The sequence below is a fragment of the Hippocampus zosterae genome, chromosome 10, assembly GCF_025434085.1.
Source record: "Hippocampus zosterae strain Florida chromosome 10, ASM2543408v3, whole genome shotgun sequence".
Classification (NCBI taxonomy): Eukaryota; Metazoa; Chordata; class Actinopteri; order Syngnathiformes; family Syngnathidae; genus Hippocampus; species Hippocampus zosterae.
Genome location: NC_067460.1, coordinates 22938295 through 22961398, shown reverse-complemented (window position 1 = coordinate 22961398; position 23104 = coordinate 22938295). Strand labels below are relative to the sequence as shown.

The window sequence follows — 23104 nt, the reverse complement described above, 5'->3', positions numbered from 1 at the left end:
TCGATTCTCTGCAAATATGAAGAGCCGTTTCAGAAAGGGTGAAATGTACTGGCGCGCTGCCTGCTAGTTAGTTATTCATGCACACGCTGCGCCTCTATGAATATCCAGAGTTGACTCTCATAGCACCTGTTCTTATCCGCCATGGCAAATGACAAAATGAATCGTCATATGAATAATTAGGGATGAAAAATGAATTCATTTACATGGATAGATAATACAGCTTTTCGGCATTCCATCAGACACGACTTGATGTCAATGAAACGGCCGCAAGACAAATGCTTTGACGATGATTCTGAGATATGCATAAATAGTGTTGGGGGAGGTGGAATTTGGGACAAAAAATACAATGAAAAAATATTGCCTTCCAATCAAAAAATCATTTATCAGTGTTTGTTGAAAAATACACAAGCAAAAAAAAAAAAACAACCAAATTTTCCATGAAATAAAGTATTAGTGAAAAAAGAAAAACATTGACAAAATTTCAAAAATGCCAGCAAAAACAAGAATTCAAAAAATATATAAAAAATAAATGTAATTTATAAAATAAAATATAATGAGGAAAATATTTCCTTACATCCCATAAATCATTTATATTTTACAAATATTAGACAAAAATGATACCATAAAAAAGGAACATGGTTCAAAATATTACAAAACAACAAACAAAAAAGACAAAAAGACTACACAAAATTAAAAACAGTACAAATGTATTAGAAAAACACAGAACCAATCGACAAAATAAGGACAAATAGACTTTTTTTTTTTACAGGAAATAAATAGAAATACAAAACATAGAAATATTGCACCAAAAAAATGTCTTCCTCTTCTTCATAGTTTGTGTCTTCATGGATGGGAAATATCCAACAGACAACTCCAGTACTACTTTCAGAGACGCTTTGTACGCTAGTAACCATAATTATCGCATCATCCCTAATAAGGAGCCATGATCAATTAATCTTATCATAAAGCAGTTTATAAGAATGAAAGAAAACGTTAATGGTCGCTGTTGAAAGAGAGTCGGTGTCTTTGAACGCAGCTTTATTGCTGCTTTGGCCTTAATAAAGCCTCATTTACTGTACCCTGCAGGCGCCTACATTTCTATTCATTGGCACAGAGGGAATTAGTCATTGGAAAATTGGATTACCTCTTTTTTATTTTCTCTCTCTTTTAATTTGTACTTTGGCATACCCCTTACTTCTCTACTCCTCATAGTACCACCAGGTTGGATTCACTTTTACGCGTTTAAAACGGGAAAAATGGAAAAGCGCAATCAGCATTTGTGTGTTTGGTGATTTATGCGCTCCTCCCGTCTTAAATGAGCCACCTTCTCGTACAGAGGAGCATTTAAAAACAAACGCGGGTTGAAGTTTATACCCGTGTGTTGTGAAATAAATACGGCGAGGACTTTGGCAGTGCTACCGGCGGCTCGCTCGGGCGCCGTGTGTTTTACATCCCGCAGACGTGCAAACAAACTCTTTGCACAAAGTGACTGAAATGGAAACACAGCCAGGGCATAAATAGCACTTTGACGAAGGTGCGCCGAGAAAAAAAAAAAAGAAGAAATCAAAAGGCGGCCATCTTGTTCTCGAGGATTGACTGAAAAAATGCGGATGGGCGGGCAGGCAACCGGGGTTTTCTTTGTTCCGTGTGGGCCTAATGAGTGGTGGCCCGCAATGTGTCTCGAACAGCAAAAGTAAACTTTTGACTTCTTTTCTGCCTTCACTGCTGATGATGATGGGGGGGGGGGGGTAGTGAGAGGTGGGGGATTTGCCTGGGGGACTTAGATTATTGCGGACTATTATTTATTCATGTCATTGTGTTTATCCACCAGAGGAGACAGAGTAAAAAGCTGATAATTGTGCTCCAGCACCGTTGTTTATTTTCCTTCTTACAGGCTAAGGTTACTGATGCTAATACACAGAAAGTGTCAGAGGCAGCGAAGGTTGTTGCTATATTTGGTGAAGCTCGTTAAGGCAAAGCAGAATGCTAAAAATGCTCACACATCTAAGGTTGGGCTCAAAAGACATCTAAAGATGTTATGACAGCTAAGGGTACTAAGATAGCTAAGGGCGCTATGACAGCTACGGACACCAAGATGGTTAAAGTTTCATGGCAAAAAAGGGTAGAATGCTAAGGATGCTAACCGTGGTTTGTTGTAGCATCATCAGCTGTCTTAGCATTCAAGTCCATTAGTGTTCGGAGAGCTTGTGACAGGCCTTAGCAGCTCTGTGGTCGCAATGTTAGCTGTCTCACAAATTGAACCTGCTTATTTCTTTGAACAACCTTTAGCAGTCTCTGCAATTTCAACAACCTCAACATTTGTCGGATCCTTCGCTAATCGTTACAGTCAATCATAGCGATCTTAATAACTTGAGCTGCTTTTGTGTTTTTTTTGTTATTGTAAAGTGTCCTTGGGTGTCTTGAAAGGCGCTTATAAATAAAATATCTTATTATTATTATTATTATTATTACTTTAGTATTCTGAACTGCAAATGTAGCTAACTGAGCAAAATACAGATCACTAGCTGTCTTACTAACCTCATCTGTCTCAGCGACCATCAGTAAACTTTTTCGTTTTGGCTTCCTTTACTGCTTTAACATTTAAACTCAAATGTTAGCCAACCATAGCTGTCACTTTATGTACCTTGGCTTCCTTTGCAAACGCAGCAACTTTAGCCGTCTTAGAAATCTTTAGAATTAGAAAGCACAGGTTGGGAAGACGGATGATTATCACGCTTAACGGCTTTGTAAGCCTAAGTCTTAGCAACCTTGGCTATTTAAACGGCTTTTAGCCAACCATAGCTACAACTATGGTATCGTAAGATGTCTGATACTGTATATATATATGTATATATATATATATATATATATATGAACATTAGTGTCTCTGAACTTTTACCTGATTACAGGTCAAAGTTCTTTTGATTTTTAATTCTTAATTCTTAAGACTTAAGACTTTTAATTCTGATGGAGAAGCGCTTGGCCACCATTTAAGGCAATATGGTCTGCACTAAGCCAAAAGTTAAACAGCAACATGGCATAGAAGAAGCAGGAATTGCGCTCGAGGTCCAGCCAGGTCCGTTTGAAACACCACATGGATTTGGGCCACCAGCCTATTAGTTCCAGGCACTTGTGTCGGCCAGGAGATGCTTAAAATAGTCGTCGCATGCCTTCAGGCTGAGGTGAACGCACAACAGCGGGCACTTTTCATCCTTGAACAATGACGTCCCCCGCCAGGAGGCTTGGATGGGGTATCGTGGGGTTTTTTTGTGATGGTGAGGGGGTTGGGTGTTAATGATGCCACACTACATCAGTGCTAATGATTCCGTGGACACGCCGACTAACGACCAGGACCAGGAGCTCATGGAAAATGTTTGTTTAAGTGACTCAGAGAGCAGTTCAACTGTTGTTGGCGAAACGGTTTCAATAATGACGAAAAGGAAGAAAAATGTCAGAACATTAAAAAAAACATATTTATTTCTTTATTTTTAAGAACAATTCAGGGCGGCCCGGTAGTCCAGTGGTTAGCACGTCGGCTTCGCAGTGTAGAGGTACCGGGTTCGATTCCAGCTCCGGCCTCCCTGTGTGGAGTTTGCATGTTCTCCCCGGGCCTGCGTGGGTTTTCTCCGGGTGCTCCGGTTTCCTCCCACATTCCAAAAACATGCGTGGCAGGCTGATTGAACACTCTAAATTGTCCCTAGGTGTGAGTGTGAGCGCGGATGGTTGTTCGTCTCTGTGTGCCCTGCGATTGGCTGGCAACCGATTCAGGGTGTCCCCCGCCTACTTGCACCCCCCGCGACCCTAGTGAGGATCAAGCGGTTCGGAAGATGAATTAATGAATGAATGAACAATTCATATTAGCAAACACTGCTGTTGGATCCACGACTGCCGCCGATAGGTTTGCAGAAACTGTTCTCCGAATTGTTCGTCGGGGTAAAGTGTAACCAGATGGCGTCCTTCGGATGGATCGTGGGGTGCGCCATCCCTCCGGTTGGGAGGATGGCAGTTGACTGGATGGATGGCCCTGGCACATGCCAGGCCGATGGGGGGGGGGGGGGGGGGGGGACGCGATGCGCTATGTCTCGTCAGCCATTTTTTTTTCCCACCCTATTTTTCATTCATTCATTCATCTTCCGAGCCGCTTGATCCTCACTAGGGTCGCGGGGGGTGCTGGAGCCTATCCCAGCTGTCTTCGGGCAGTAGGCGGGGGACACCCTGAATTGGTTGCCAGCCAATCGCAGAGCACACAGAGACGAACAACCATCCACGCACACACTAAAACCTAGGGACAATTTAGAGTGTTCAATCAGCCTGCCACGCATGTTTTTTAGAACGTGGGAGGAAACCGGAGCACCCGGAGGAAACCCACGCAGGCCCGGGGAGAACATGCAAACTCCACACAGGGAGGCTGGAGCTGGAATCAAACCCGGTACCTCTGGACTGTGAACGCCTTTATTTATTTTGGAATAAATAGGACCGCCTGTGCGTTTTCTCCAAATAATAAACTTTCTGTTCTCAAAAATAAGTAGGACTTTATTGCTGTCAAAATACGCCACCACCTCACTTTGAGAACAATGAAACTGCAGGTGAGTCCAATTGAAATCAGAGTTGCACTTGAACAGATTCCATTTTGTGGCTTAAACTGCAGCCATGCTGCTGGCTGCCCGCGGTCCAAACACCCTGCCAAGACAAACGCAAGCAAGGGCTTGCAAAGAAAGCGATAACTGAGCCAGCTTTGGAAGAAAAAAAAAAAAAAGAAAAAACTACAACAACAAAAAAAATGTCTCTGACTGCGCTCCTTACCTGCTTTAAATCAATACTAGGAAAGAATCGAGCGAACGCATGGCATGGCGGGACGCAAATGGTCTTTTTATAGACATGGCGCAGGAAATGGAAATGATATTTGTGTTGTAATGAAAGAACATGACCGCAGCAGGCCTGCACGGTTCCATTTACGGCCGACCTCCAACGTTGTTATCGCCACTTAAAAGCCGGCGTCCATTACTCAGACGCTGAGTGTCGGGCAAATTACGGCAGGATGCCTTGCGCCGGACCGGGAAGCCAAGGCGAGCTCGTTAACGGAGTCGCCACAGACACACGACCGTGTGAACATGTTGCAGATGTCGTTCGAGCTCTTGGCATTTTTAGTCATCTTATCTGACAAACAAAAGTGAATTCATTCCGTCTGCAGAGCAGCAACTGGGAGTATCAAACGCAGTGATTGGGACATATATCGCATTTTTGTCAAACTTAAGAATTTATTTTAAAATGAAAAATAGGGGGCGGCCCGGTAGTCCAGTGGTTAGCATGTCGGCTTCACAGTGCAGAGGTACCGGGTTCGATTCCAGCTCCGGCCTCCCTGTGTGGAGTTTGCATGTTCTCCCCGGGCCTGCGTGGGTTTCCTCCGGGTGCTCCGGTTTCCTCCCACGTTCTAAAAAACATGCGTGGCAGGCTGATTGGACACTCTAAATTGTCCCTAGGTGTGAATGTGAGCGTGGATGATTGTTCGTCTCTGTGTGTCCTGCGATTGGCTGGCAACCGATTCAGGGTGTCCCCCGCCTACTGCCCGAAGACAGCTGGGATAGGCTCCAGCACCCCCCGCGACTCTAGTGAGGATCGAGCGGCTTGGAAGATGAATGAATAAAGGCGTCTTTCTCACCATACAAGGTATGACATTGACTGAATAATGATGAATCTTTGGAATTCGCTTGTAATAGTATGACTTTTAAACTTTTAATATCATATTGCGACTTTACCTTGGGGAAAATATAACAGTTACGTAAGATTGTGACATTTTAGCTTGAGAAAATAGGCAAGATTCCATTTTTTTCTCTCCAAAATAGGCAACTTTTTGATTAAAAAGTACAATGTTTTTAGAACCACCTTGCTGTAATACTTGAAAATGAAAACAAATCTTACAGAGCCTCCATGCAGGATTTTTTTTCCTTTCATGTGTTGAAAAGAAAATCCTCACGATTTTGGGCAACCGCTTAGTTCGCGCATGCCTCCTGCCAGCTCTTCTCCGGCGTCCCAAGAGCCAAAGAGTTCAGGACCCCATAAGACCGATAAAAAGATGAAATAATAGCAAAAATAAAAGTCCCAGAGCCAAACCTAAACTCTGCTGTGGTATGTCATCTGGGAATGAAAAGAAAACTGATGAGGATGATGACGACGATTCTCTGAGCATTTGCAAAGCCACGAGGCATCCAATTAAGCCGCCGCTTTGGCGACAGTCGCTTAATGTACCTCCCGTTATGAGTGTGTTAGTTCAATTTGGTGTAAGAGGTGTATTTAACAGAACTATGATCACTTTCTTCCTCTTTGACCGCGGCATATTGAAACCATGACAATGCAGAATAGAAACAATCAGAGGTTTTGTTTGTAATTGTTGTGCAAAAATGACCTGACAAATGTCTCCGAAACCAAAAGATGCAGTTTTTTTTTTAACCCTCACCCGCCCCCCCATCTGATACGTCACGTCGTCTTTCAATGATATTTTTCTATTTACCCAATTCAATTTAAACGCCCGTCTCCTCAGATAAATGCCTCCTTGAACATAAATTCTCGTCGAATATCTGCAAGGCCGTAATGATTCCGTCTGTCTGTCGGGTGCGGCCTTGGCGGCTGTGATTAGACGGGTTGCTTGGAATGTGTAATTTTAGATTTGTGGAAAAGTGTTATATGTCACGCCCCCCTCATCACCTAACCCTCCCTTAAAAAAAAAAAAATCTGCAAATGTGAAATTGTGTTTGCCAATCCTCAATTATGTGGGGTACACTGTAGTAGAGTAAATGTTTCCAAGCAGAAGCAGTTAAGTATCCAAGCCAAGCATTCTCAGTGCAGATTCAACAAAACAACAACAAAAAAATTATATTTTGTGTTGTTTACAGTATATTCATTCATTCATTCATTCATCTTCCGAGCCGCTTGATCCTCACTAGGGTCGCGGGGGGTGCTGGAGCCTATCCCAGCCGTCTTCGGGCAGTAGGCGGGGGACACCCTGAATCGGTTGCCAGCCAATCGCAGGGCACACAGAAACGAACAACCATTCGCACTCACACTCACACCTCGGGACAATTTAGAGTGTTCAATCAGCCTGCCACGCATGTTTTTGGAATGTGGGAGGAAACCGGAGCACCCGGAGAAAACCCACGCAGGCCCGGGGAGAACATGCAAACTCCACACAGGGAGGCCGGAGCTGGAATCGAACCCGGTACCTCTGCACTGTGAAGCCCACGTGCTAACCACTGGACTACCGGGCCGCCCTGTATATATATATATTTTTTTTAAATTAGTTTTTATGAATAAAACCAACTTCCACCACTTTGAAAATGTGGTAAAGGCTGCTGTGTTGCAATGTGAGTGGGTTCTTTTCTTTGTTGTGTTTAATGGGCACGTTGGTCAACTTTAGCTCTTGCCCAAGGCGACGCGAACTAGCGCTGTTTCATCAATCAATATGTTTGGAAAAACAGAGTTAATGAGTAGGACATGTTGTATCACGGCGACTTGTAGTGTTGTCAAAGAAAGACAGAAACGATACTGTAGTTGTGTGTGGCATTCGGGTCGTGGCCACAGGCCGCTACGATCCTGGGGGAAAAAAAAAATATTGAACGTTTGTCCATAAATGCGGAAAGAAATAAAATTGTAAAAAAAAAAATGTAAATGATGCAGTGTTAATGATCGGCCAGAAATTGGGCCAATCATAAGAAGTGTCACATCGTGTTTCTGAAGGGTCCTTGCATGAAATTGATGAGAAAACAAATCGTTTTGTTTTGAAGGCGCATATTTAAAAAAAAACGTCAAGGAGTAATTTTAATAAATTTAGCGCCTTTGGGAAATGGGAATGCGGATTGAGAAAATTGCAAAACTATTACACGAAACCTAGTAAAAATGTCTGGAATATAAGGCATTAGCTTTTATTTTTTGCTGATCACTTCCATTATTTGCTACAACGCATGTTATGGCCTTAATGCATTTTTTAATCAAAATGTTTTTACTTATTGGACCATTTTTGCTGTTGTTGTCGTGTTATTTGTTGACGTCAAACGGCAACACGATGCTGTCTACTGCTGCTCGCTAATGAGACCTGTAATGAGTTGCTCTGTTGCGCTTAACGCCGCGCTTCCATTAGCCTGCGCCGGCTAGCATGTTGGCCCTACTAACGAGCTCGCTAATGCCTTCGCTTCAGACCTTTAATGACTCACGTGTTTGCTCGTTGCTCGCTGAAGCTGTCAAAAGCCAATCAGTCTACATGATGTTAAGCGAAGGTGTCGCTCGCGCCGCTCGGGATGGAGCGATGGGAAGCAAAAGGCGGCCGCCGACCCATTTCAAGGCTCTTTTTCAAGCGGAAAGGCCACCCAGATTGATTCGGTATTGAGTTGCGCTTTTCAAGCTGGGGTGCAGGGGTTAGCTTAGGGTGAAAAAAAAAAAAAACAAGTCCACCCGGCATACATATAGAGACTGGTGTGCCAATACAACAAACATATTAAACCAAGTGTACTTCACTGCCATAGCTTTAAGCCAGTTAAAAGCTCCAATACGATTGTGACACGTCGCTCTGGGAAAAATATTAGCTGCTTGGAAACGTCACGAGAACAGTCAGACAAGTTGTGACGAACTGGAAAAATTGAGAACACTCACTGTGCTTTTGTAAATAAACTCCACTCTAATCGTGGCCTCGTTGTTCGTGCAAGTCATCTTACGACGATCGAGAAATATATCGAATTGACTGTATTTTCCGCGCTAAAAGGCGCACCACAAAATTTGTGATTTTCTCAAACTCCGACAGTTCGCCTTATAATCTGATGCTCCTTATATTTGATCGATATCCTGATTTCAGGGTGAGAAGCTCGGTCATCCGGAAGGGGCTCCGAGTCGAGCCGCTTCTCCTCCACATCGAGAGGAGCCAGATGAGGTGGCTTGGGCATCTGATTCGGATGCCTCCTGAGCGCCTCCCCGGTGAGGTGTTCCGGGCATGTCCCACCGGGAGGAGACCCCGAGGAAGACCCAGGACACGCTGGAGAGACTATGTCACCCAGCTGGCCTGGGAACGCCTCGGGATCCCCCGGGGAGAGCTGGAAGAAGTAGCTGTTGCCCCCGCGACCCGGCCCCGGATAAGCGGTAGAAGATGGATGGATGGATGGATGGATGGATCCTGATTTCATGGACGTAGTGTTTTAAATGTTCTGTCAAGCAAAGGCTTTGTTACAGCTGCAGTGGTTGCGAGGGCACTATATAACACATAGCTCCATCTAGTGGATGCATAACGCAACCTCAGCCACGATCGTGGCTTCTATTCAATGCGCCTTATAATGTGATGTACATGAAAACAGTTTTTAAATCGACCATTCATTGAAGGTGCGCTTTAGACTCCAAAGTGCCTTACAGTGCGGAAAATACGGTAATGCGGTTTCCTTCATATTGAACGGGTCATGACTATTAAGATGCAAATGCTCAAAACGGAGGCCTCGCGGGCATTTTCTACTTACGCACGACACGGGGCCCATCTCATGCTAATGTGTCTAATTGTTTCCTAATCAGATGCGAATCAATGAGTTGCATTCTAATCCCCTTGCGGGGGGCACTCGCCGAGCCGTGATGGATGAAGGCCCAGTCAGCAGAAACGTAAAGCCGGGCCCCCGACGCTGCGATGCCTTCGTTTGTCTCAGTCTGTTTGAGTTAAAATTGCTTGGATGGTATTTAGGAAAGACCCGTGTGGCCGTTTTCCGGGCCTGAGCAGATAAGCCGGAAAAAGAAGTCATAATAAGAGGTCTGGGGTTAATTATTCCCATCGTGCCGTGTCGGTCAGTTCCTACTTCCTCGTGAGGTGGTTGTGATCAGTCGAGGTTGGAATTTGTTCTCCCGTTGCCTCAGTAGGTCGTCCATACCCGCAAGCAAAATTTCCTGCACGGTGCAACATCTGCCCACGGGTCTCATTGCAGATGAAGCTTCTCGGTTTGAATCGACTGCGTGTATGTCATCCGTGCTCTTTGGAGTGCGGCAAGTCGATGTTCTTGCTGATCTTGCCTGAGGGGTCTGCCTGGGTACTCCCCACTTCCTCACCTAATCCAGAAAGGTTTGTTGAAGAGATGCAATTGTCCAGGGTGTAAGTGTGCTCCCTCCTGTGATTGGCGGGAAAACCCGTTTTGGGTTGTACCCCGCCGTGGGAAAGGCTCCGACCTTATCCGTGAGCCGAATCAATGCGATTGAAAATGGAGGGATGCTCGGTTGCGTTTCATCCATCCATCCATCTTCTACCGCTTATCCGGGGCCGGGTCGCGGGGGCAACAGCTTTAGCAGGGAAGCCCAGACTTCCCTCTCCCTAGCTACTTCTTCCAGCTCTCCCCGGGGGATCCCGAGGCGTTCCCAGGCCAGCTGGGTGACATAGTCTCTCCAGCGTGTCCTGGGTCTTCCTCGGGGTCTCCTCCCGGTGGGACATGACCGGAACACCTCACCGGGGAGGCGCTCAGGAGGCATCCGAATCAGATGCCCAAGCCACCTCATCTGGCTCCTCTCGATGTGGAGGAGAAGCGGCTCGACTCTGAGCCCCTCCCGGATGACTGAGCTTCTCACCTTGAAACGCAACCGCCTGGGAGATCGACAGGCGGTTGCGTTTCAATTTTGGGAAATTTGAAAGGCACATATTGGACCGCTTGTTGAGTTTGGGGTCACTGCGACGATGTTGTTGACGATGAAATTTGACGTTTCTTGGAACCCGGTAGATTTTCAAAATTGTTGGTGCGGTGTTGTCAAGTTGAAGTTGTCACGCTGACCAGATTTGGAGACGACCAAATTCACAAGTCGAGTCGAGTGATCGCTGATCAAGGAACGGAAATTTCTGTTGTTACGGTCCAGAGTTGGTGTTTATGCACTGTGAAGTTTGTCTTTGAAAGGGATGCCTCACCGGAAATTGTATTTTTATACACGCGACCCCCCCTGAAGGTGTTATTTTTTTTCTTCCTCCCATGCTAAAGCTAATTCAGACATGACTTCTCCTTCCTGTTCTTCCCAGCTGGGAGACCAAGGAGGAGGTGCTGATGTTTGTTTTTCAAATGTCATTTAAGTCTTGAGTGTGTGTGTGTGTTTGTGATGTTTGGGTGTGTTTCCCCCCCCCATCCGACGGCCCTCCGCCACCATGTGTTGTCTGTGTTTGTGGTCCACAGGTCCGCCGCTGCTTTGTTCCTCCGCCTCCTCCTCCCCTGTCGAGCAGCCCCCGTACCCTCCCCCTTGCATCGGGTCCAGTCAGAGCCAGGGGGGGTTGCTAGGTAACAGTGCGGCTCAGCCAGCCCGGGACTCTGACTCGGAGGATGAGTTTGGCCCCGGTTCATTCTTAGTTAAAGCTGGCTCGGGGAACCTGTACGCAGCAGCTGCTGACGGTGAGTGGTTTCTCAACTCTACTTCCTTTCTTGGAGGCGTGGCCTGCCCGCCACCCCCTCATAGCCCCGCCGGACGCATCGGGTTGAAGGTTGTGCAGACGGCTGTCGGCGACAGAGAATGGCCCTTCCGATTTACTTATTTATTTTTCTGTCAGCAAGAGAGAGAAGAAAGTTTTCGAGTTGATAAACAGCCTCAGGAAACGCCAGCGAGCGAGGTCTGAAAAGTTCAGCTTTAAAAGATGGAGAAGGGATTTGTGTCAGTTGGCAGCGAAAGCGCAATATTGGTTAGGACATCCGACATCGGCTTTGAGGTTCGGGTTTGAATCTCGGGACCGGCCTTCCTGTTTGGAGTTGGCATGTTTTGTCCGTTTTTGCGTGGGTTTGCTCCGTCTACGTTGTCCAGGAGTCAGAATGTGTGCGTGAATGGTTGCCTGTCTAAATGGGCCCTGATATTGGCTAGCGACCAGTCCAGGGTTCCCCCCACCTCTCGCCCAAAGTGCTTTTACTCGGGCCGCGGATGCCACATGAGGTCTTTGAAAAAAAAAGGGATTTATGGATTCATCAGACTTGTTCTTTGTTTTCTTGCCTCCATGCGCCTCTTCAGACTGTCAGAAGTGGTCGTCTTTAATGCCTCGGCATAGGAAATGACGTCACGTGTAAACTCGGTGAAAGACATTACTTTAATTAACAAGTCAAACGCAGCCACCCCTGGAGCCAGATCAGCGCTTTTCAAATACTCCCGTGCGACGCGTCGTGAATACGCGTCGGCTCCTCGTCAAAGGCGGCAGGCAGGCAGCTTATTGGCGTTCTCCGTCTGAAAAGTACCGTCGATGTGTCAGAAGGCGACAAGTAAGAGTCGCTCCAACCTGGATTACCTTCATGAGAATGACTTGCCTTTTTGGCTGGGCCATAATGCCTTTAAACTCTGCAATGTTTCGGTTGATGAAAACTTTAGGGGCCCCAGACATGACCCCTGAAAAATCACTCTGTTGGACCAATGCCATTGGGCGGACACGTCTGTCATAGCAGGACCAAAGTCTCAAGGGCCCATGTTTGAAACTGGGCATGAATTCAGCCAATTTTGGTTGGAAGCAGCAATTTTGGGTTTGGTGAGCTTTGATTCATGGTGGACGAGCCCCAGTTGGAATCATGCGGAATGTTGCTGCACATCTATATGGCCGTGCAACTCCATGAGCTGGATTACGGCGGACTGACTAGACTCTCGTAAAATCTAAATTTGCACTTCTGGCTCTGCCCTGCTTACCTCATTTATGTACTTTAAACCAGTGTCTGGGCCCAGTGGCCCTTGTACATCCCATTCTGTAGACCTTGCTCCCCTGTCTCCTTATATTAAGACAACAGTCTCAATCTAGGGTCTTAAAATTGACAGTAATTTTGACTTGGACCAGCAAATTGGTTTGTTGGCGACTTTAATCTTTACACAAAAATATTCTTGAAAATGAGGCCTTTTGTTTGTCGGTTGAGATCCTCCTTCAAGGTTCACGATGTATTCCGACCACTTGTCATAGCAAGAAGCGTTTCCACAGCTTTTCCATCTCTTCAATAGCAACTCTCTCTCCTCTCCTGACAACTCGAAATAAAACACTCTCAATAATTAGTGGAGATCCCAACGGGTCAAATTACATCAAGCTCCAAAGTGACTCAGCTGCCCACCTGCTTGGGAAGGGACCCCCCAACCCCCACTCTACTCCCCTTTGGAAATAAGTTATTAATCCCGCCGCAAATCTCCTCCTTAATTCCTCGAGAGGTGACATGGTGGTCATCTGGCCGTGACGGGGCGATCCTGGAGAGGGCGGTGGGGGGGGGGGTGGCAACAGCGGGCTTGACGCTCTTTTCTGCTGCAGATTACCCTCCCAACAATAAGGCCGCTTTGCATAGGTAAAGTGGCTAGCTTCGCCTCGGGGCTGTCAGGAGGATGACGGCCGGCGGAGGGAGCGGGTGAGGACTTCTTCACATTTAGTTCCACATTCCTTTTTCCAAGCCAACAACGCGTCATGCGAAATGCGCTTTGCTTCCCAACCCACCATGAATGCCAACAATGGCTGACGGGGAGGAAGGAGTTAATTACAATCACAAAGGAGATCAGAGGAGCCCCCGCATTGTTTTGCTTTTTCCGCCACCGCACAACTCATTAGGCCGGCGAAAAGTTGCTGCATTGCAGCACATCACATGCGAGAGCTCTTGGCGGAGCAATTACATTGAAATGATGCAGCCAAGCAATTGAATCAAATGCTCCAAGTGTGTTTTACGCTTATTGTTTAATGAAGTGGTTGAACACGAAGTGCGTGTACGGGATTTGTCTGGAGATTTTGCGGAGGAGAAGTACTTGGGTACACTCTTGTTTTGGACTACCTTATACCGCAATGGATATGGAGAGCTTTGTTAGGGCTTCAGCATGCATGGAACTTATTTTCCCGTTCACTGACTTAAAAAAAGCCCCGAAGCCAGTTCCATTTGGCCACATGATATTTGATTGGCTTATCTATCGTGAGTAGCGGCCCGGTAGTCCAGTGGTTGGCACGTCGGCTTCACAGTGCAGAGGTACCGGGTTCGATTCCAGCTCCGGCCTCCCTGTGTGGAGTTTGCTTGTTCTCCCCCGGCCTGCGTGGGTTTTCTCCGGGTGCTCCGGTTTCCTCCCACATTCCAAAAACATGCGTGGCAGGCTGATTGAACACTCTAAATTGTCCCTAGGTGTGAGTGTGAGTGCGAGTGGTTGTTCGTTTCTGTGTGCCCTGCGATTGGCTGGCAACCGATTCAGGGTGTCCCCCGCCTACTGCCCGAAGACAGCTGGGATAGGCTCCAGCACCCGCCGCGACCCTAGTGAGGATCAAGCGGCTCGGAAGATGAATGAATGAATGAATGAATCTATCGTGAGTAGGCCCACAAAAAAAAAAGTCTTCTGTGCAGCTGGACTTTTGACCACTGGGCTCATCAAATACGATTGAAGAAGCAAGAAGATTCCAGTTGCCCCGATTCAACATTCGTGGATGACAATGTACGAGACTCTCCACGCATATTGAAAAAATTATTTTTCGAGCAAGCACATTGGTCATGTTGATTGATATTGAGGCAGTAAGTTTAAAATGATTTGGGCAACTATGCCATTAGGCTATGTCAGGGGTGTCCAAACTTTTTGCCAAGGGGGCCAGATTTTATGTGGTAAAATGTCGGGGGGCCGACCTTGGCTGACATTGTTTACATTGAACAACAATATTGTTCAACAAATTTTAGTAAGCCAGTCTGTTTCACATTTCCATTTTTATTTTAATTTCAACAATCTTAAGAATTTCTTTTGGTTCATTTGAAACAGGTATATCACATGCAACTGCTTATTCACTTGACTTTTTCTTAAACAGAAGTCTCCTGAGTGCAAATTGATTGATTTGAAAGATAAAATGTATCACCATGACTTTTCAATAGTCACAAAACCTTTGACTCGAACAACAGGGAAATGAACAAGCAATACACATATCCACAACTGCAAGGATCATTTGAAATATGACATATCAGTCAATATAAACACGGAGTGATGTCTTGTTAACTCGTGAGTGATGCCCTCTAGTGTCTAAATGCTATTACTCATTTAGTGAATGCTATTACTCATTTAGCCACTAGAGGGAAGCAGTACTCTATGAAACATCACTCGCCAGTCTACGAGACCTCAGTCAATGCAACACGTGTTCCATTGCGCCCAACCTGCCCAGACGGCACTGATTTTATGACAGGGGCCGAGGGCCGGATGAAATTCGACCGTGGGCCGGATTTGGCCCGCGGGCCGGACTTTGGACATGCCTGGGCTATGTAGTTTTTGTTTGTTGTTTCTTTCAGTTGTGTGCTGTGAGAATTGCCAAATGTAAAAAAAAAAGAGCGCATTGGCTCAAAAATATGTCAGAAAATACTCACTTGGACAGTGTGGCTAATTTTGTGTCCACTGAAGGTTTAGTTGAAAAGGGGAAGTTAAAAAAAATTAAATAAAAAAGCGCCCACGGCGTCTCTCCAGTGTTTTTATGGTGCACCAACAAGCCGTTAAAAAGCCAGACAAGATTGTGTGGGGGGGGGGGGATCTTTTTTTTTTTTTTTTATGATACACTTTTAATTGTCAGTAAACAAGCTCGCATTCTGTGTGCTGCACTGCGGAGCAGGTGGCTTATTATCACGTTGCATCACACTTGCCCGGGGTCATCTCAGAGCCCACATGCAGGATCGAAGCGTTCCGCAGGATTTTGAGCGAGCTAAATAGAAGCCTGAAAGGATGTCGTGTGGTTTTTCTTCTGCTTTTTCCTCTTCTTCTTGGTTTCACCGGGATGGGACCCGCGTGGTCGCAACGCCGATGAGGCCCGCTTTTGTGCCGTTCACGGTGGCCGTCGGCTTTCTCCGAGGCGCTGCCTTCCCGGGGAGCCTGCCAGCGGGAGCCCCCCGCCCGATCTCGCGCTATTAGCATCTCTTAATGCTTAGCAGCGGGGGGGCCCGGCCCACTGCGGGCTCTCAATGTACCTTTTGGGGGTGGGGGTATCAAAAAAGGGACATGCCTGCCCTCCAGCCGCTCACACCTGACCCGGCCGTAGCGCTGAGCCGTGCATGCTCAAGGCCTGGTGGGGGTGGGGGTGGGGAGGGGGGGGGGTGTAAGCGAACTCAACGAAGCTCTCAAATTGCTTCATCAGCCCCCCCACGTACATGGAAGGGTGAAGCAAATGTGCCTTTCGAGAGGTTGCACCTGAAACCCGTGGGGGCTAATTGTGATGATTGCCGCTGTGATCATCGAATTGTCCTCAGGGGATGAATAAAGTCTCAGTCTGTGCGTCTGTCCGTCCGACTGTCTGCCCCCCCCCCCCAAAAAAATGTTGTTTTGGTATGTTTGGTATTTTTTTCCAATATTTCTTCAGATATTTTTTAATGTACTTTCAGTTTAAGTTTTTTCCAGATTATTTTTTGTATCTACTGCTCCTATTTCACACAATTTTTAAATTTTTTTTTATATTCATTCCTATTTATTCCTCAAAACGTCTCACCTCAGCAGTTAGCGGGGCACGTTGTAATGCCACAACTCAAGATCTATTTTTATTTTATTTTTTTATTTTTTCTGTGTCCGACCAGGCGAAAGTTTCCCCTCAGTTTGTTGTTCCCCGAGGCCGAAAATGCAGATTGGTTGTAGATGCAAGTCGCAACAACACTGAAAAACTGACTTTGTTGTTGACAGAAATCACAACATGATGCCATGATGTCGTTTAGTGGGAGTCAGGGCTTCAAAGACGGGCTGTTTCTCTTGATGTCGTCGTTTTTGTTGTCAGCGGAGTGCAGCCGGCAGACAATTTGTCCTCTTGCATCCTTGTCAGTGCACGACCAGCGTGCCTAATGCTCTTTACATAGCGACATATCTTTTTTTTTTTTTTTTTTTGGTGACACAAATTGAGATGCATCACATCCATCGCATGATGATCACCGACCATCTGTGCCCCCCCCCCCTTCCCCTTTATCCGTCCCGTAACGAAATCTCGAAGCCCTCTCTGATGGATGCGCGGCAGACGGACGTACGGAAAGCCGGGCGCATAACCACTCGTCTTGTTTTGGCGGTGACAGGAAATCCATAAAATCTCGGGAGAGGAGCGGCAGGCATCTGCCTGCGGCACTGCTAATGGTCCACGATAGCAAAGAAAAGCTCAATTTATAGATACTGTTACAGTGAAGCCCGATTTTATCATGGGTGTGGGGTGGAGGGGAGGGGGTGTATTGACCATTTTACCCCTCTCGTATGCTCTCCACACATTAAAACTTGTCAAAACATGATTAAAAAATATGTTTGGGAAAAAAAATGTTCTGACTCGCTGTCATTTTACTACTACTACTATGATTACCAACATAACTAATACTACTTTCAATTTTAAGTTATTTTATTGGTCACGGAGTGTTTTTATTTTTCAAAATGGGGGGGAGGGGGCGCTTCATCACATGATTGGCATACAGTGGAAATGACACAAACCGATGTCTCTTCCACAGACAGTGGACGTTCCCGTTCATACACATACTGTCCACCACAATGCCCAACATTGCATCGGAGTTATGTGGTATTCCACAGGGTTCAATCTCGGGGCCCTGCTGTTATCATTGTATTTGCTGGCCCTGCATGGTATTTCCTTTCACTGCTACGCAGATGAGAGTCGGCGCAAAACAAACGGTATACTTTCCCCACTTTTGTCCTGTCTTGAGGAAATCAAAGCCCGCATGGCACGAAACGTCTTGAACTGCAATGCAAAGTATTCCTCCTGTCAACACGTTGTGAGTTGTGACATCGAAAGCACCACAATTGGTCATGCAGGCGAGCTCAGCGGTAGAGCGACCGTGTGTTTGTTCGCTCCACACTACCTGTTTGTTCCTTCTCTGATGAGTCCGGGTGAGACGGCTGCTGTTCCCGCACGGCGCTTCGCCGCGGGCTCGTCTAATGTTGCAGGAAAGAGTGGGCTCGGGGCAAGCCGGCAGAAAAGTCTTGCTTGACTGCTTTCCTGATAAATTTGTATGTTTTGTTGTTGTTGTTGCTTTTTTTAATAGACAAACACTACTCACCTGGAAATAGTGCGGTGGTGATTAGCCATAGGCACCGCAGAGCTGAGCGAGATCTAATGATTTACTCCGGAGGCCCCATAGCTTTTGATTAATGTTGTCCAATCCAGTAGGCGGGGGACACCCTGAATCGGTTGCCAGCCAATCACAGGGCACACAGAGACAAACAACCATCCACGCTCACACTCACACCTAGGGACAATTTAGAGTGTTCAATCAGCCTGCCATGCATGTTTTTGGAATGTGGGAGGAAACCGGAGCACCCGGAGAAAACCCACGCAGGCCCGGGGAGAACACGCAAACTCCACACAGGGAGGCCGGAGCTGGAATCGAACCCGTTACCTCTGCACTGTGAAGCCGACGTGCTAACCACTGGACTGCATTTTGACCAGACTCCTCATATTTTTTTACTCCTTCAATTTCTTGATGGATTGTCTTTGCATTTGAGTCATGTGATCGATTCCTGTAAGCTACGCTGTGTCCATTTCGCGGAATGTGATCGACTCTGAAGACTTAAAATAACCACTCACAATTACCTACCTCGTCCGCATGCACGTATGCCTCGTACCTGAAATGTTGATCGTTTTGGTTGGAAAAAAAAATTCAAGACTCGTTCGCTGGATGGAGCAGATGCGTCTATATTGACTGGTTAAAAAAGGTCGGCGCCAATACGCTTCGAGGGAGAGCCTTTTCGCCATTGTTTAGGTTGTATTGTCACCTGCTGCTCGCTGTTGCCCAAATGAGTTGAAACCAACGAATGAATGAAACAATTTACAAATGGGGGCTATGACAATAATACTTTGGCGGAATTCTCTAGGCGATAATTACTTAATGCACTCTATCCGTGCCTGTGAGAAGCTGTAATTCATGTCCGCGCTTCTTGCCTAGTTGGGTGTCCAACATGTTGTGTTGTCAGTCCGCAAGCGGGGGGGGGAGAGGAAGATGTCTGCACTAATGAAGTGCATTAGCTTAATTACTGGCCCAGAGAAGCGTCGGGAGGCTTGGACTGACGCGTGCATCTGCTGGAGAGAAAAATGGGAAAAAGTCCATTTCTTCAGCCTGAATGCTGTGGAACGGCTTCTGTTTGGTCAAAGCATGAGAAAGTTTTGGCCTTTGTGCTCCGGTCGCCGTCCTCTCTTTCTTTGCCATAACTAATGAATCGCCTTTTCTTTTCAGCCAGTCAATAGAGAACCATTAATTTGATTGATTTTATTTTTAGCCGTCCTTTTGAATGATTTTCGGCTAAGTGAAATCGGCAATTGTTTTTCGACTCCAGCCCATTTGTTGAGCAGCAGCGGTTCACCTGAGGCTCGAATGCCGGGTGAACATGCGTCCAGTCACTCTGAATCACGCATACGTATGCATTCATTCATTCATTCATTCATTCATCTTCCAAACCGCTTGATCCTCACTAGGGTCGCGGGGGGTGCTGGAGCCTATCCCAGCTGTCTTCGGGCAGTAGGCGGTGGACACCCTGAATCGGTTGCCAGCCAATCGCAGGGCACACAGAGACGAACAATCATCCACGCTCACACTCACACCTAGGGACAATTTAGAGCGTCCAATCAGCCTGCCACGCATGTTTTTGGAATGTGGGAGGAAACCGGAGCACCCGGAGAAAACCCACGCAGGCCCGGGGAGAACATGCAAACTCCCATACGTATGCAGTCAGTTGTATTTAATAAGCCACGTGAAATTGAAAACTACGTTAGTTGTAAGTATATGAAGACAATCACATGGTCATCCAGTTATTTTGAAAAGAAAAGAAAATGTATGTTCCATCAGAGAAGGGTTCATTTACTTTCCTAAATTATCAATGAAGGAGAAATACCAATCTGCCCCAAAAATAAAATAATAATTAAAAACTTTTTTTCCGCCATGTGTGGCCTTATCACCTGTACATTGGTGGGAAAAAATCGGAACAATTCAAAACAGCAGTCAGCGTTGGTATGAACACTGCTAGAAAACAAAAATGTCTTGAAATGCCCACACGAACAGCTGAACTTTATTGCCGGTTCGTCAGAGGCACTTTAAATGGCGGCAGATGGGGTGCCGACATTGGAGTCATCATGTTTATTCACTAAATATGATATGATGTTCATCCATGTAGGGCGGCCCGGTAGTCCAGTGGTTAGCACGTCGGCTTCACAGTGCAGAGGTACCGGGTTCGATTCCAGCTCCGGCCTCCCTGTGTGGAGTTTGCATGTTCTCCCCGGGCCTGCGTGGGTTTTCTCCGGGTGCTCCGGTTTCCTCCCACATTCCAAAAACATGCATGGCAGGCTGATTGGACGCTCTAAATTGTCCCAAGGTGTGAGTGTGGGTGTGGATGGTTGTTCGTCTCTCTGTGTGCCCTGCGATTGGCTGGCAACTGATTCAGGGTGTCCCCCGCCTACTGCCCGGAGACGGCTGGGATGGGCTCCAGCACCCCCCGCGACCCTAGTGAGGATCAAGGGGCTCGGAAGATGAATGAATGAATGAATGAATGTTCATCCATGCATTTGTGTCTTATGGACCACATTAGCATAATCTGATTAGCGCAGTTTGGGCGCCGGTAAGGGAGGTCATTCCCCTGAATTTCATGCCGGTCCCCCGTCCCCCTTTTTTTTCCTCATTCCGCCTCAGCAGCCGAGCTAATTATGAGAGAAGCGCTCCGATCGGCCATCTGTCGACGCGACACTAGCGTGATATACAGTAGCGCCCCCCCCCCCCCCCCCTGCAAAACACTCTCCTTGTCTGGACTCCCAACTATGAAATATGTGGCGCTGAACCGGGTTCAAAGCCGAGTGGGAAGGTAAATCAGCGCCCGGTGCACTCTTTGCAGATGGCCAATGAAAGATGCACATTATAAATCTAAACGAGCCCGTCACTCGCTAGTTTATGGCGGCCAGGTTCTATCTCTCGCCTTTTTTTTTTTTTTTTTGCCGGCGTGTCATAAAGGCTTCAAAGTATTGGAGCGGGCAAGAAAAGTGACGACGCCAGATGACTAAATACCGCTTTTATTATTTTGCTGTGTTTATTTGCGTCGCACTTTTTACTTTTGCATTACTGTGAGACTTGTCAACCACCCAACCGTGCGCTGTTGAAATGAAATATGGATTTGGATGGAATAAGCAAGGACAGTGCTTCATAAACCACCTGTCGCAAAAAAAATCAAAAAAACGAGAGCATCCAGTATTTGTTTTATGGCAGACTATTTCGGCTTGCTCATTTTGAGCAGTCATGATAAATTTTCACGAGCCAGGAATCCATTTTTCATAATCAGGGTCGCGGGTGAGCTGAAGCAGATCCCAGCTGACTTTGGGTAAAAACAGACGATGCATTTTTGATTTCCCCAAAACATGATCCTTCAAAACTCACTCGGTAGCGCCCTCTGGAAAGTTAAAAAAAAAAAGTCACTCCGGGCTTTTCGGTTCACAGATTGACATGATTGACGAGACGTTTTTGTGGGTCCGGTTTTGAATGACAATTTGCAGCCAATTTCGTGTCGATTGAAATGAGTTTTCTCCGCAGGGTGTCCGGGCTCTCCCTTAGAGATAAGGTGAGAAGCTCGGTCATCCGGGAGGGGCTCAGAGTCGAGCCGCTTCTCCTCCATATCGAGAGGAGCCAGATGAGGTGGCTTGGGCATCTGATTCGGATGCCTCCTGAGCGCCTCCCCGGTGAGGTGTTCCGGTCATGTCCCACCGGGAGGAGACCCCGAGGAAGACCCAGGACACGCTGGAGAGACTATGTCACCCAGCTTGTCTGGGAACGACTCTGGATCCCCCGGGGAGAGCTGGACGAAGTAGCTAGGGAGAGGGAAGTCTGGGCTTCCCTGCTAAAGCTGTTGCCCCCGCAACCCGGCCCCGGATAAGCGGTAGATGATGGATGGATGGATGGATGGTAAAACCGATGAGGCAATTTTCCCACGAGACACAAATGATTTGACTTTTGTAGGACTCGCCGGTGCAGTCTCATGCATTTTTCCAAACCGCAATTTGGTTTAAGCGCATTTCCTTCTTTTTTTTTTTTTTGTTCGCCTTCCAGACGCCGTCTTTCAGAACCACCCTCGGCTGCGCACGCCCCCGCTGCCGCTGTCCCATTCGCACTCTCCCAACCACCATCAACACCATGCGGCCTCCATCAACTCCTTGAACCGGGGCAACTACACGCCGCGGAGCAACCCCAGCCCCGCCCCTACCGACGGCGGCTCCTCCGCGCCCGCCGACGCCGGCGCCCCGGATGCCGGCGGCGCCCCGGACAACTGGCTGCTCAACAGCAACATCCCGCTGGAAACCAGGTAGAGTGCGGCGCCGTGTCGGTGGCGACAGACCCACAAAAAAACAAACAAAAAAAATGTGGCTCCGTGTCCATGGTGACAGACCCACAAAAAAAAATGTAAACCTAGCCAGTCGTATCCAGTGCTAAACCTTTCATAGCATTTTATAATATAGTTGAGAAATATTTGGGTGGACAAAGAATGATTCGGTGACATTTTAGTTCATTATTGAACTCTACCGCTAACGAGGAACGATGAAATGAGGACCACTCCGGATGTCAACACTGACAAGAGCGACTAACAAGAGAAAAGTGCCGCTTTGGGCCTTTTTTGTTTTTGTGTTTGGTAACCGTGGCGACGCGGCCAGGTCTCAATTATAATCACATCGGGACGCCGAGTGGAAAAGCGGCGCCGACTCGTATTCACGGCGCGTTAATCAGCCGGCGCGTGGCGAGGCGGCGGCGGCGCAGCGTTCGCGGATCGCCGGGGCCTCGCGTCAAGCGCGCCCATCCGGCGTCATGCTCGTCTCATTAGAACCGCGTCCGAGCAAATCAAGAGAAGCGGCCACTCGCTTGGCGATGACCTCATCCTGCCTGATGAATGTGTTTGTGTGTTTATTGCTTTGGGAAAAAAAAAATAAAAATGTCGCAAAATCCGATCACTCCGTTTTAAAGCCCAACGTGACAATATCGGTATTATTTTGGATCGTCGATAAAAAGGCAGTTGATCGTTTGGGACACGTTGTGGTCGTCAACGAGCGGCTCATCAAGAGCACTTTTTTTTTCTTTTTATGACCCCCCCCCCAAAAAAAAGTGAAAACCCCTTTTCCCAAAACTGTTAACAAGCTCGCCGAGAGCCTGACAGTGGCCCTCGGAAATCAAAATGCGACTGTTCCGTG

The 23104-nt window shown here is 47.1% G+C and overlaps 1 protein-coding gene across 12 annotated transcripts in view; it reads left to right on the top strand.

Annotated features, from left to right (window-relative positions):
- Positions 1–23104, top strand: part of tenm4 (teneurin transmembrane protein 4) — a 163276-nt gene that overhangs the window by 40588 nt on the left and 99584 nt on the right. For 10 of the 12 annotated variants that reach the window (XM_052078334.1, XM_052078335.1, XM_052078331.1 and 7 more), the window contains exons 4-5: positions 11163–11375; positions 21975–22227. In XM_052078334.1, the coding sequence (XP_051934294.1) occupies positions 11163–11375; positions 21975–22227 (466 nt within the window). The remainder of the gene's footprint in view (positions 1–11162; positions 11376–21974; positions 22228–23104) is intronic. The other 2 variants (XM_052078333.1, XM_052078332.1) reach the window with 1 other exon arrangement.